This window comes from Equus quagga, chromosome 16 (assembly GCF_021613505.1).
Source record: "Equus quagga isolate Etosha38 chromosome 16, UCLA_HA_Equagga_1.0, whole genome shotgun sequence".
Taxonomy (NCBI): Eukaryota; Metazoa; Chordata; class Mammalia; order Perissodactyla; family Equidae; genus Equus; species Equus quagga.
The window spans coordinates 30,956,071-30,970,278 of record NC_060282.1 but is presented as its reverse complement, the minus strand read 5'-3'; the positions used below and the strand labels follow the sequence as shown (position 1 = coordinate 30,970,278).

The following is a 14,208-nucleotide window of genomic DNA, read 5'->3' as shown; positions in this document are numbered from 1 at the left end:
ACCTGCAGGCTGTCGAGGAAACAATTATCTAACTCTACATTTCAGAGACTTCATTCCCAGTGTTTTCACTTTGTTCTCATTGAATTTTCTCAGGTGAATATTATCCCAGAGTTTCTGAACAGAGGCTCAGAGGGGTTTACATATTATTATTAGAAATTTTCAATGAGGTTGAACAGAATTTAAATCCAGTCAATAATCTTTTTCACTATAAATCTAGTTTTCTAATTTTTCAAACCCAATTCTATAGAGAAAACTTGCATGTAACATACCCTGCTAGCATGCTTCAAAGTTTCACTAAGAAATAGTTTACTTTTTCATCACAAACTAAAATTTAAAGAGCTACTGTTATTACAGGGAACTGTAATATAAATAAAAAAGGTGATTATGTTTAATGTAATAAATTCTGCATTATACATTAGGTATATACTAGAACAGTGTTTCTCAAACATAAAAGGTGATCTGTGATTAAATTCTGAAAAATGTCAATTTAAACAAAGTAAATTGTATTTCTCTACTCAAAGAGTTCTTAGAATCTTTAGAAACACCGTGCATAGAAGAAATGATATACCAGAATTTTCCAAACTTATGGAACCACTTTTTTTTTTTTTTAAGGAACATATATGATCATAGACAACAAGGATTTGGAAAACACTATACCACAGCAGCTCTCCAATTTGAGTGGTGGGCCTCAGCCAAGTCTCTGATTAAGCAGATCTGTGGTATGGTTCGAGAATTTGCAGTTCTAGCAAGCTCTCCCAGGTGAACTGATGACGTCAATCTTGGGTTCCATAATTTTGAGAACCATGGCTATACCCAGATGATTCAAGATCAAAAAGAAATCTCTACGGCACACAAGATGCTAACCAGAAAAGCAAGCAAACCAAACACTGCAACATTCTCAGATAATTCTAAAGCAACAATCTGATTCATAGGCACAACTCTGATTATACATACTATGAATTTAAGGTACTTGATGACCAAGTTTTAAAGTAGTTGCACACCTTTTGCAGAGAGACTTTAGAAAACCTGTAACTTTCATATTACCTTTCATCCAAAGAACTTTTTACAGTCAAGTGTCACTTAACGACCAGGATATGCTCTGAGAAATGCGTCGCTGGGCAATTTCGTCATTGTGTGAACATCAGAGAGTGCACTTACACAAACCTAGATGGTATAGCCTTCTACCTAGGCTATATAGTACCAATCTTAAGAGACCACACTCATATACTCAGTCTGTCATTGACCGATATGTTGTTATGTGGTGCATGACTGTAATCATTCAAATAATTATTAAAACTTTTGACTAAAGCTCTTTTATAAATGACAAAATTTTAATACACAGAAACTCAGTTCACAAGACAAGCTTTACTTCTAAGGACAAAACTTACCATGAGGAATATCATCAGAATAAAGGTTTTTGTATACATCCATAGCAAAGTCTACCATGTTGGTATCACTAAGAAGATCCAATTTCCCTTGTAATAATTCTTTTTCATTATATATCTGCAAGAGAAAATTACTTTCTAATAAATACATTGAAGCGCTCCCAAATAAACTGATTAACACTAAGATTAGTTTACCTGGAAATATACTTTCTGAAATATTTTTTAGTATAATATTATATGCTATTAATTCACTGTCTTCTAAGAAGGCAAGCAATCAACATACAGAGACATAAGAATATTTTGTTTACCTAATAATTTAAAAATGAAAGCAATTACACACTGCAAAGCCATTCTTATCTACTTCTGATTTACATCACCTTATTTTTCATGTGTCCCTACAAGCCATCTTTTATCCTTTCTAGAACAAGGTTGTGCATAAACAACCAACCACACCAACTCCATTGGTAAGCACCTACAGCTGTCTCCTCTCCAGATCCAGGCAATCAGGAATCAACTCTTAATTTTTTTTACCTTCTTAGTATCTCTTACATCCACATGATAGCTACTCATCTCTCCTTTACCCCCACATGGCCCAGCCACACCCCTGAAACAAAATTAGCACCTATTCTGTAAGTTAACTATGTCATATCAGGTTTTTGTTTTGCAAGGAATTCAAGAAATCTAACAACCCATAGTACAGAGGCCAAATAGATACACAAGCAAACTCTCATAAACATGAAGTTAAGTGTATTGAGCCATATGTAAGGATTCTACATAATAATATTCAGGGAAAGACAGTAATCAAAATTTTAAAAATTTCATCAGTCATCAAGATAAAACTTCAGCAAAAGAAAGATTTTTGTGCTTAATTTTGTCAAGGAAAGAAAAATGCAGCAGATTCCACATTTCACTGCCCATGAACAGAAAAGATGAAGGTGTAGTCAAATGGTATATCCATGAGATCAAAACTGAACCTTCCACACTACATAAAGACCTCCTACAAAATAGTAAGAAAAGAGAGACAACTCAATTGAAAGTGGACAAATGATTTTAACAGGCACTTCACAAGAGCAGTATAACCAAATGGCCAATAAACACACAGAGTGGTTCTTAACTTCATTAATCACAAGAAAATGCAAATTAAAACCACACTAAAAACTAAAAAAATTGACAATACCAGTGTTGGTGTAAATGTAGAGTAACTGAACATTTACTCTGCTGGCAGAAGTACAACCACTTTGGGAAACTATTTTTATTCCTAAAGCTAAAGATACTTTTTGACCCAGCAATTCTGTTCCTAGGTACCCAAGAGAAATGGGTACATATATTCAAAGGACATTTCCAAGAATGTTCATAGCAGCACTATCTGTAATAGCCAAGTCTATCAATATTAGAATGGATAAATAAACTGTAGGACACTTATATAATGGATTAACATTCAGCATTGAAAATCAATGAACTACTGCTATCCTAACAGGATATCCTAACAGTATGGATGACTCTCACAACATTGAATGTAAGAAGTCATACAAAGCAGTACATGATGGCGAATGCTTAATTTCATTTATATAAAGCCAAAAACTAACCTATCACCTAGCACTTACCTTTTAGAAGGAGTGAATGACTAAGAGGGCTTTGAAGTAAGGTTTTTTAGGATGTTTGTAATGTTTTATTTATTGATCTTGATGGTGGTCACACAGTGTATTCACTTTGAAAAAAATATTTATATTTATGCACTTTTCTGCATGAATGTTATACTTGATAAAAAGTTTACTTAAATTAAATTTAAAAATTGAAGTTTCCTTTCACTTTCCCTACAGAAACCCTAACCCTAGCATGCCACTTCTCCTCAACAACCTATTAATAGCTTTTAATTTGTAATGTGTCTCCCAAGTGTAGATACCAAGCACTGCTCCTCTCCCATCAGATCTTACTGGTCTCTTCTTTGATCTACATCTGCTTATTATCACCCTCTCAAAATTATGCCTCATAGGCACACATTCTACAAAGGGCGGATAGTAACTACTTTAGGCTTTGTGAGCCAAAGCGCAAAAATCAAGGATGCTATATATAAGTACTATAAAAAAGAAAAAAATTTTCCCAATTTATTTTCTTTTCAAAATAAAAAAGAGAAAGACTACAATGGAGTAAAATTTTTTGTAATATAGATCAACTAATGAAAAGAATGGAATTATTTTGGGGCAGGAAATATTTCACTTAATTGAGGTACAAAATTAGTGTTCTACAAGTGAAAACGTTTGCAAATGTTCATCTATTAAAAATTATTTTTAGCATTCAAACCATACAAAACAGGCAGAGAGGGCTTATTTGGTTCACAGGCTATATCGTTTGCCAACCGCTGGTCTATCAACCTCTTGCAAACAGCTCCTACTTTTTAACAGATTAAAAATCTTTTGACATCTCTTCCTGCTATCATCTTCACAAATCCAACATCTATACTGATGATTCTTTAAAAACTCAAGCCTTAACATTCCTTTATCAGGCAAATTATAACAACTTTCATTCAGTACTTCTCTAAGACTTCCAACTTAAATTCATCACCTCTTCCACCATTACCATTAAAGTACTTCCTCATCCTCATCATATCCTCTGCTCTAATTTTTCTATCATCCTTTTTGGTTGTCATTTTTCTACATTAGTTTGGATATCCTTTTTAGCTATTTCAAAGAACTTCTCTTTAGCAGTTTCATTGACTCCACCCATTTTCTTCAACCAAATACAATTCAATATCACTCTCTAGCCCTGGAAAAAAGTCATCTGTTTTCTATGTTCTGATTTAGGACCACTATAAAATGTCTCAAAACTAGGGATGGTTATTCAATCACATATGTGCTTTTCTCTGCTGATCAGCAATCCTTCTTATTAATCTCTAAATGACATTTATCTACAAGCCTACCTCCAAACATTTCCACACTACTCCAACAACCTTCCACTGCTCTTCTCACCCTGAGAATGAGCATCATTCTCTGAGAAGACAGCAGAGAACAGTTTTTGCTCTTATAGAGCTTATATTCTCCAACATACTACAAATGTAACAAATTGTTACTCATGTATGATCATCACTGACTACCCTAACCATCCAGCCTTCAAAACTCAAAGTCTCTCCTCCTCAAAATTCTTTTTGCCCACTGAATAGTCTCTCTTAAATTCTGATAGCTCTCTGCCAGTACTTCTCTGACATTTACTACTTGCCTTATAATAATAAACTTTTATCTCCTGTAAAGAATAGGTAAATTTTTTACGGGTGAGATGTCTGGGTTTTATCTTGGATTTCTCACAATTCCATAGCAGCCCTACACTTACTATACTTACTAACTGCCAATACTCTAGTATCTGTCTTCCTCTTGGTGAATTACAGCCATCTTACCACTTTCTCTCCAGGGAGGCAGGTACTGGGCAAAGTTATTTTCCACTGATTCTCAGCTGCCATTCATAGTTTTAGTCCTGCCCTATGAAAAACTAATTTACACTTACATATTCCTCCCTTTCATCTGTCTGCCTTGAAAAATGAAAGTGTAAATAACAAAATACAAAAATAAGAAGTCTGGCCATTTTAGAAGCATTTCTACAAGTAGCTGGTAAAGAATTTCTAGATATGATCTTTTTCTATTCCTTGATCTTTAGTGAATAATCCTCACTTATCCAGAAAAAGAAACAGAAGGCAGACTGGACTGTTTTATTCAAGCTCTAAAATATAGGTGTAAGTACATCCTATGTAAACAAAAATCGAGGCAAAAACATATCCTTTCAAGATAAAGCTTTATATGGCAAGACATTCTCGAACATTTATTGAAAATGAACTTTGCTGTTTCCTAACAACTTTAGAGCTATGTTTCGAAAAGTTTCATATGAATTTGAGGATTATACCTGTCTAATGAACCATAACTACTAGGAAGACGTAAAAAGTTATCGGAACAATTTAATGTTTGTTTATACAGCTTTTTTTTTTTATTGCTGTTGGGGAACACAAAATCTATTCCTCCAATCTAGAGCTCTCTAAGTAGACTTATGCTGTAATCTGCTTCCAGAAATAGAATTCATTCATTTTCCTGGCCAATTTTTAATCCCTTTATCATAGTAATATTACTTTATTATAATTATTTAAATGCATTAATTTCCCAATAAACTCAAGGTACAACTAAGCCCAATATTTCAAGAATTTTAGAACTGAGACATTTTAAAACGAGGTACCAGAACCACATACTTAGTCAAGATACTTGAGTAGCTAAACGAACGTTAATGACCCATTCAAATCACTCGAAGTCTGTATGTTTATACACTGGAAAACTTTTAGGTTAAAAACTGTCGAGTTGTTCTTTTGGAGGTCCCTGTCCCCATCCGACAAAATATGCTACGCTTCTACGAAGTGGCTACTATTCGAAAGACCAGGAAAACCCAACGGAAAGAACTCACAACTTTATGCAAATCAAGTGTTAGATATTTCATTTAAGTGAAAGAAAATTATCCAAACGACCAGGCAAGCAAAAACACAAAGCCAAGGACACGCTTCGCACAGTTCCCGAAAGAAAACCCAAAATTTCTAACACTTGAATTTGCTTTTGAAAGCCAGCCTAAAGTAAAGCTCAAGCGTTCCTACAGCGAAACCAGCGAATCATCAACTTCCGACAGGAGACGACGCGGAAGTCTCTCGGGTCCCGGCACCTCAAGAAGTGAAGCAGAGACCTTTTTCTCCCGAGTTTCATACTGTCACTTCACCCTCTTCCCGGCCGAACTTCGCAGTGCTAATCAACTGGGACGACGAAAAGCTACCAGCAGATCCTTACTGGCCGACCTGGGACCCAATTCGCGGCTGCCTCACACGTGTGTCAGGCCTACCGCGACCGCCACCGCCTTTCGGCCTTGCCCCGCATCTCGCGCGCTCCCACACCTTCCTCGCGCTCAAAGCCCTCCTCACCTCCTTTACGGAGAGAAACTCAAGCAACGGAAAGACTAGATGCCGATCCAAAAAGTGCGCGATGCGAGTAGTCAAGTCGTACTCCGCCATCTTGCCAAGGAAAAGGGGAGTTTGTTCTCACTAAAACTTTATTGGTAGAGACAACAAACGGACAGGGCCCGTATTGCGCATGTGCAGTGGTTAAACTAGCCCTGGGAAAGGGACAGTGTTCAGCCTGGAGCGCGCAGAGAACAATAGCGCATGCGCGAGGGTTCTCCCTTCTTCTGGGCAACTCCAGGGCGGGGCAACACGGCGGAGCGCGGTTTCCTATGTTTACAGGGTTGTCGGTGTTCTGCGGTCCGTTCTGTGAATAAATATTGAAAACTCAAGAATTTATTGCTAAGGCAAGAATGTCGATTGCACTGTAATGCGGCAGAGGACAAGATAATGAGGCTCCTGCTCTCCAGGGAAGTTACTTAAATGGAGGAATATGAGCTTTTATTTGGCATGTAGTAATCGTTTTGTAAGCGTTTGTTAAATTAAGCTGGGATGGGTTTCTAGACAGAAAAAGAAGTGAAATAATTTCAGATTATAGTAAGAGCCATAACTTGGTGGGGGTGGTCGGGTTGAGCTTTTTCAATTAGGGTGTTGAGAGAAAACTCGGGGTAACAATTTAGCTAAGAGTTGTACTAAGAGGAGGTGACCAATTGGAGCCTGGGTAAAAACTCAGGTTATTTTGCCTGGTGGAAGGCACAGCAAAGACAAAGCCCATGAAACAGAAAAAGACTTGGTGTGTTTCAAAAACTGAGTATCCTGTGTGACTGGAGAGTGAGGTTAAAGACCTTGAGAAGGGCCAGGTCATGATTAAGGTAAGGAGTGTGGATTTTATTATAAGTCCTCTGAAGTCTCCTTGGTAGTTCCTTCTCATCTTTCAAGCATTTTCATGAGTACCTTGGGATTTAGGACCTTTTCTCTGTCTAGGCCAATGCCCTAAGTGATATCATTCAACCTAACGGCTTTAAATGTGATCTATGCATTGACAACTCCCAAATTATAGTCCCAACACAGACTATTAGTTAAGCACAGACTCACATATATCCAATTGCTTACCCAACATCTCAACATTAACATGTCCACAACCAAACTCCCCCATGTGGCTCATCAAAACCTGCTCCTTTTGCACTCTTCTCCTCCTTAGTGAATGTCAACTCCATCTGTCCAGTTGCTCAGACTCAAGACCTTGGAGTCATCCTTGACTTTTCTCTCTCTCTCTTACACTTTACATTGAATCCACCAACAAATCCTTTGGTTCTAACCTTTAAAGCATATCCAGATCCAATCACTTCACACCATCTCCAAAGTTAATCCCTAGTCCAAACCACCATCTCTTGCTTTGATTTTTGGAGTGGGCTCTTCACTAATCACCTTGCTTCCCCCTCTTTTCCTCCTATGGTTTATTCTCCATACAGCAGCCTTTTAAAAGTCAAATTATGCTCAAAACCCTCCAAGCCTTATCTCACTCAGAGTAAAAGATGTAAGTCTTATGATGGCCTAAAAAGTCCTAGATCATCTGGACCGATTACATCTCTGACCTCATCTTCTCCATTTTCTCCTCTTGCTCACTCTACCCCAGCCCTAAGCAATCACTAATCTACTTTCGGTCTATAGATTTCCCTATTCAGGACTTTCATATGAATGGAATCACATAATCTGTGGCCTTTTTTCACTTTGCATAATGTTTTCAAGGTTCATCCAAGTTGTAGCATATATCAGTACTTCACTCCTTTTTATGGCCAAATAATATTTCATTGTATGGATATATCACATATTGTTTACCCATTCATCTGCTGATGGACGTTTGGGTGGTTTCTACCTTTTGGGTACTATGAATAATGCTGCTATAAACTTTTATGTACACATTTTTATGTGGACATGTTTTCATTTCTCTTGGGTATATACCCAGAGGTGAAATTACTGGTTTTTATGGTAACTCTATGTTTAATCATCTGAGGAACTGCCAAACTGTGCTATAATTTTGCAAGATGTTACCACTGGAGGAAACTGGGTAAAGGGTATATGGGATCTCGCTGTATTGTTTCTTAGCTCTGCATGCGAATCTACTATCTCAGAATAAAAGTTTATTTTAAAAAAATGATTCCTAGATTTTGGGCTTAAGAAACTGGAGGGGTGGCACAGTGGCACAGCGGTTAAGTGCGCACATTCTGCTTTGGTGGCCCAGGGTTCACTGGTTTGGATCCCGGGTGCGGACCGATGCACCACTTGGCAAGCCATGCTGTGGTAGGCGTCCCACATACAAAGTAGAGGAAGATGGGCATGGATGTTAGCTCAGGGCCAGTCTTCCTCAGCAAAAAGAGGAGGATTGGCAGCAGTTAGCTCAGGGCTAATCTCCAAACAAAAAAAAAAGGAACTGGATACCTGCTGATGACTATGGGAGAAGAATGGCAAAGAAATATGTATGGGTGCTAAAATCAGGAATTCTGGTTCAGACAGAATAAGATATTAGACATCCAAGTGGTGATGTTTGTATACAAATGGAGATCTATTCTGGATCAGTTGATATAGTTGTTAATCACTTACCATGCATGGAACCTTGTACTAGATGTTTTCAAGAATTTGCGAGTATGATATGATCTCTGCTATCCTGCCATTTAGAGTATTGTTAGGAAAGAAAAGCTGAATTCCCATGAAGCAGAGAATACATGATAGTATAGGGTGCTACACTGGGGGGATAGTAGCCTCTGTAGCCTCCAAGAGTTAAGAAATGATAGCTGTAATTTTAAGTTTCCTGGAAGCTCAGACACTACAGTTGTAATAGAATTTAGACAGGAAAAGCGGAAGTTAAAGAGAGAAATAGCAAGAACTAAGGCTTCCAACAGAAGTGAGCTGCGGCGGAGGAAGGAAGGAAGCAGATGGCAGTATGGAAACTTGCCATAAGTGAACAGAGAGTATCTTTGAGAAGCAGAAACAAATAAGATGCAATTCAATTTGAAAAACATTTTAAACTTTTATCATATGCAATGTACTAGGCTAGGTGTTAATGGGAATATATAATCGTAATAGCTACTCTCTGTCCAAAGAAGCTTTCAATCTGATAGTGGAAAATTATTCACTCATTCATGCAATGTAAATTGAACACTTACAATGTGCTAAGTACTGTTCTAGGTCCTGGGCGTACAGCTGTAAAGAAAAGAAACCACCTTCTCTAAAGAAGCTTATATTCAAATGGAAGGAGACAGATAAAAGCATATATATATATATATTTTGTGTGTGTGTGTGTGGAAGATTAGCCCTGAGCTAACTACTGCCAATCCTCCTCTTTTTGCTGAGGAAGACTGGCCCTGAGCTAACATCTGTGCCCATCATCCTCCACTTTATATGTTGGACACCTACCACAGCATGGCTTGCCAAGCGGTGCCATGTCCACACCCGGGATCCCAACCGGCGAACCCCAGGCAGCCAAAGCAGAACATGCGCACTTAACTGCTTCACCACCAGGCCAGCCCCAAAAGCATATTAACAAATATATACTCCGTCAGGTGGTGATAAATGCTATGAAGAACAATATGCAAGGTAAAAATTAGAGAATGATCGAGAAAGGTTGCTAATTTTATCAAGTGGTCAGGGAAGACCTCTCAGATAGGAAGAATTTGACAAAAGCCCTGAAGGAAGTGAGGGAGCCTTGAGGCTCCCTAGAGGAGGAAAGTTCCAGGTGAAGGAATATTAAGTACAAGCAAAATTTTGCTTGGTATCCTTGAGGAATAGTAAGAAGACTAGAAATTCAAAAGCTGATTCAGCAAGAGGAAGGGTGGTAGAAGATGAGTTCAGAGAGGGAGTGGGGAGCCAGATGACAGTGTTTTGTAGGCCACAGGAAGGACTTTGAGTTGTATTCTGAAATTAGGTAGGAAGCTATTGGAGAGTTTTGAGCAGAGAAATCACATAATCAGAGTTATGCTTTAAAAAGACCACTTTGAAGGTTTGGGGGAAGTTGGGCGGACAAGCATATACACAGAGAGACCAGTTAAGAGACTATTAACATAATTCAAGCAAGAGATGACAGTGGCTTAGATGAGAGTGGTAGCATTGAAACAGCTGTGGACAGTAGTGAAATTCTGAATATATTTTGGATGCAAAGCTATCAAAATTTGCTAATGGATTGGATGAGAAAGAGAAGGGTGAAAGATGACTCTAAGGTCTGGAAGAACTAAAAGGCCATTTACTGAGATGAGCAAGGGTGCGATGGATGCATGTTTTAGAGAGGAGAGAAGTCAAGAGTTTAGTTTTGGACATATTATGTTTGGGATGCCTATTAGACATACGAGAGACCGATCTCCTAGGCGGAGATACTGAGATACTGATTAGGCAGTGGTACATATGAATCTGAAATTCAGGAGAAAGATAAGAGCTGAAGATAGAAAACTAGATCTTGTCAACCTATTGATGAAATTTGAAATAATGGGACTGGATAAGTGTGTGTTTGGAAAAGAGATGAGGTGAGCTAAATCATAGACACTTCAACTTGTAGAGGTTGAGACAATTCAGACCAAGTGAAGCAGCTGGAGAAAGACTGGCAGTAAGTGGAGGAGAGAAGAGGAACACAAGAAAGTGATGTCCCAGGTGCCAGAGGAGGAGAGTGGTCCGAGCAGCAAGGAGCAATGAACTATGTCAAATGGTGCTGTTAGTTCAAGATGATGACTGAATATTACCCTTTGGCTTTCAAAAATATACAGGTTATTGATGAGCTTGATAAGAGCAGGTTCAGTGAGTGGTGGATAGACGTCTGTTTGGTGTGAGCTCAAAGATGGTAGGAAAGGAAGTGAAACAACATATATAAAGATATCTTTTGAGGAATTTTACTAGAAAGGGAAGCAGTGAAATGGAGTGATCGATGTGAGGTCTAGGGAAGGTGTTTTAAAAGATGTGTGTATGCTGATGGACATGATACAATACGCTTATGTAAATAACTGTAATGGAAGGCTAGAGTATTATGAGAAGGTGTAGGATATATGAGAAGAGCATGGAGTCCTAATCTGACTGATCCCAAACAGAAATTGATTTTCACTGTGAGTAGAGAAAATAGAGAAAGCATGGTGGATTGGTTGTCTTTTGTATTGAGACTGCTGACTTTTACAACAGATATGGAAGAGAGCACTGTAGGTGGTTCAGGAACAACTCAAACACTGTAGAGACACAAAAACGGGAAAATGTAAGAAATATTTGAGAAAGACAACTTGGGAAGTTAGCCCAAGGTTGAAGACTATAAGGGGAGGATATGCCAGAAAAGGAAGACCAGGGCCAAATAGTAGAAAGCTCATGTGAGGAATTTGAAATTTATCTGAGGTCATGAGGATCCTTAAAGTATTTTTGAGTATGAGAGGGAATAATCCTATCTGTGTTTCAGGAAGGTAATTCTGACGGTTGTGTGGACAGTGGATTAGCTAGGTGAAATGCAGCCAGGCTGTGGAAGCTCTTCAAAACCAGACTGGGAAACTTGGATTTGATCAGATAGGCAACGGGAGCCACTCATTAAGTTCTTAAATAAAAAAAGGCATGAAGACAGTGGTGTTTTGTCTTTTAAAATTAAACTGGAAGTGATTTACAAGATGGATTAAAGTGGTGACAGATTGGAAACTCTGCTGATTTGCCTGGCTTTTCCCCTGGAATTTTCCTTGCTGGTTTGTGAAAATATCCTATTTCTTTTTATAAAAGAGATTTAGCCCCAAATATGGAAAATCTGACTTTCTTGCTTTAGTCTCTTCCTAGTATTTTAGTTAAAAAGAGATACTACAGAGGAAGGACAGGCAAGGCCTCACCTGGTAGTATCTAGGTGGTATCAGGTGAAGCCTTTGATTTTCATACCTTCATCAAATATTCATTGAATGCTTTCTACTTGCTGATCACCATGTTGGGCTCTGGGGAAATAAAGAAAGGAAACCAGTCCCAGCCTGCAAGGAGATTATGGTGTAGTGGGGGTGGCAAGCATACAAAATGTAAAATAATCATAGCACAATGTGAGAGTGTCTATGCACAGAGTGCTCCTGGGAGTCCAGGGGAGAAAGTGACTGGCTGCCAGAGAAAGTTGGAGCTGCACGGAGAAGGTAACATTTGGCTTCCTCTACCTGAGAAGGTGTTCAGCTGGCTAAGGAAAGGAGAGAGAATGTTTCAGGTAGAGGGAAGAGCAGGCACACAGGCTTGACAGTGAAAAAAAGCTTAATGTGGTTGGAGACTTTGTGCCTAGAGGGCAGCATGTGTGATGTCGAGTAGTAGGACGTGAGTCTGTATTGAGGGGTGAGGGCCGAATTGTCAAGGGTGCTGTGGACTATGCTGAGGAGTTTCAATTCTATCCTGCAGGCTGATTTTCCTGTTGACTCTTTTAACAACTCCCTTCGCCATACCCTCCCCTATCTTTCTAGTTCAGGCTCTGATCATTGCTGATACGGATTAGCAATTAGTCTTCCACAGGGTCTCCCTGTCACTGGTCCTGCACCCATCTAATCTGCCCTTCATGCTGCTGTCTAGGTGATCAGAATGCACATCTAATCCTGTTATGGGCTGAATTGTGCCTCCTACCAAATTTATATGTTAAAGTCCTAATCCCCAGTACCTCAGAATGTAACTGTATTTGGAGGTAGGGTTTTTAAAGAGGTGATTAGGTTAAAATGAGGTCATTAGGTGAGCCCTAATCCAATATAACTTGGGTCCTAATAAGAAAAGGAGATTTAGGACATAGACATGTACAGAGGAAAGACCACATGAAGATGCAGGGAGAAGATGGCCACACAAGCCAAGGAGAGAGGCCCTAGAAGAAACAACCCTGCCAACACCTTGAACTTGGACTTCTAGCCTTCAGAATTGTGAGAAAATAATTTTGTGTTGTTTAAGTCACCCAATCTCTGGTACTCTGTTTTGGTAGTCCTAGAAAACTAATACAGTTAGCACTTCCTTTTTCATATAGTATAAAGTCAAAACTTCTTAGCATATAATGTAAAGGTCTTTAGAACCTTCTCTCTCCAGAACCCTACACCCCTTCCACACTAAGTTTTGCTCAAACAAGCCACCCAGTTTATTGTTTTTTTTTTTTTTTACTTGCTGTCCAGCAGCTCCTTCCATCGAAAATGCCCTTCTGCCCCCTCGCACCCTGTTGACTACCTCTTCACTTTTTAAGACTCAGATGAAGCATCGTCTTCACTAGTGTGTTTCCCATTAGCAGAGCATGTCTGAAGTAATCACTCCCTCCTTCTGCCTCTCTCTACTGGCAGCAAATTTTATCTCAGAGCCTATTAACATTGTACCTCACTTTTTTTTTTCACATTTGTTTCCACCTACTAGACTGTAAACATCTTGAGTATAATTATCTTGATATCTATGAATAACTGTCTTTCTAGTCTCAATTCCTGTCTTAGTACCTGACATAGAAGTATGTGATAAATGCTCTATAAATGAATAAATATGCATAGAGCCTTGATATTCAGATGTGCATGTTCTTGAAAGAAGTTCATCCATAGTTTGGTATAGTCTAATGAATGCCTATCACTACTGCTGTAGTGGACATATTTTTAGAATGCTCATGCCTCCTGACTCATGCCTCTCTTAGATATTTCTAAATAACATTATTTTTAATCCAGTTACCTTTTTTATACACGGCATGCTCATGCCTATTGAATTGTAATATGTCTGCCTTCTTTAGTTATGTTTCCAGTTCATTTATTCAGCACACATTTATTCAGTCCCCATTCTGTGCCAGACACAGTGCTAGATTCTGAGGGTAAGAAAATGACTAAAATGCTGTTCCTACATAAAGGAACTCACAATTAGGGAGAAGAGACCGATTCATAAACCAACAATTATACTGCTGTGTGGTAAGTGCAATGATAGAGATGTGCGTGAGAT

General features: G+C 38.6%; 1 protein-coding gene across 1 annotated transcript in view; it reads right to left on the bottom strand.

The window, feature by feature from the left end:
• The window catches only part of EIF3E (eukaryotic translation initiation factor 3 subunit E), a 48,573-nt gene extending 42,096 nt beyond the window's left edge, over window positions 1–6,477 (bottom strand). Inside the window, exons 1-2 of the mRNA XM_046642162.1 lie at window positions 6,322–6,477; window positions 1,389–1,503 (exon numbers count right to left, since the gene is read on the bottom strand). Of these exons, the coding sequence (XP_046498118.1) occupies window positions 1,389–1,503; window positions 6,322–6,411 (205 nt within the window). The 5' untranslated portion in view covers window positions 6,412–6,477. The remainder of the gene's footprint in view (window positions 1–1,388; window positions 1,504–6,321) is intronic.
• Between the last annotated feature and the right edge of the window lie 7,731 nt (window positions 6,478–14,208).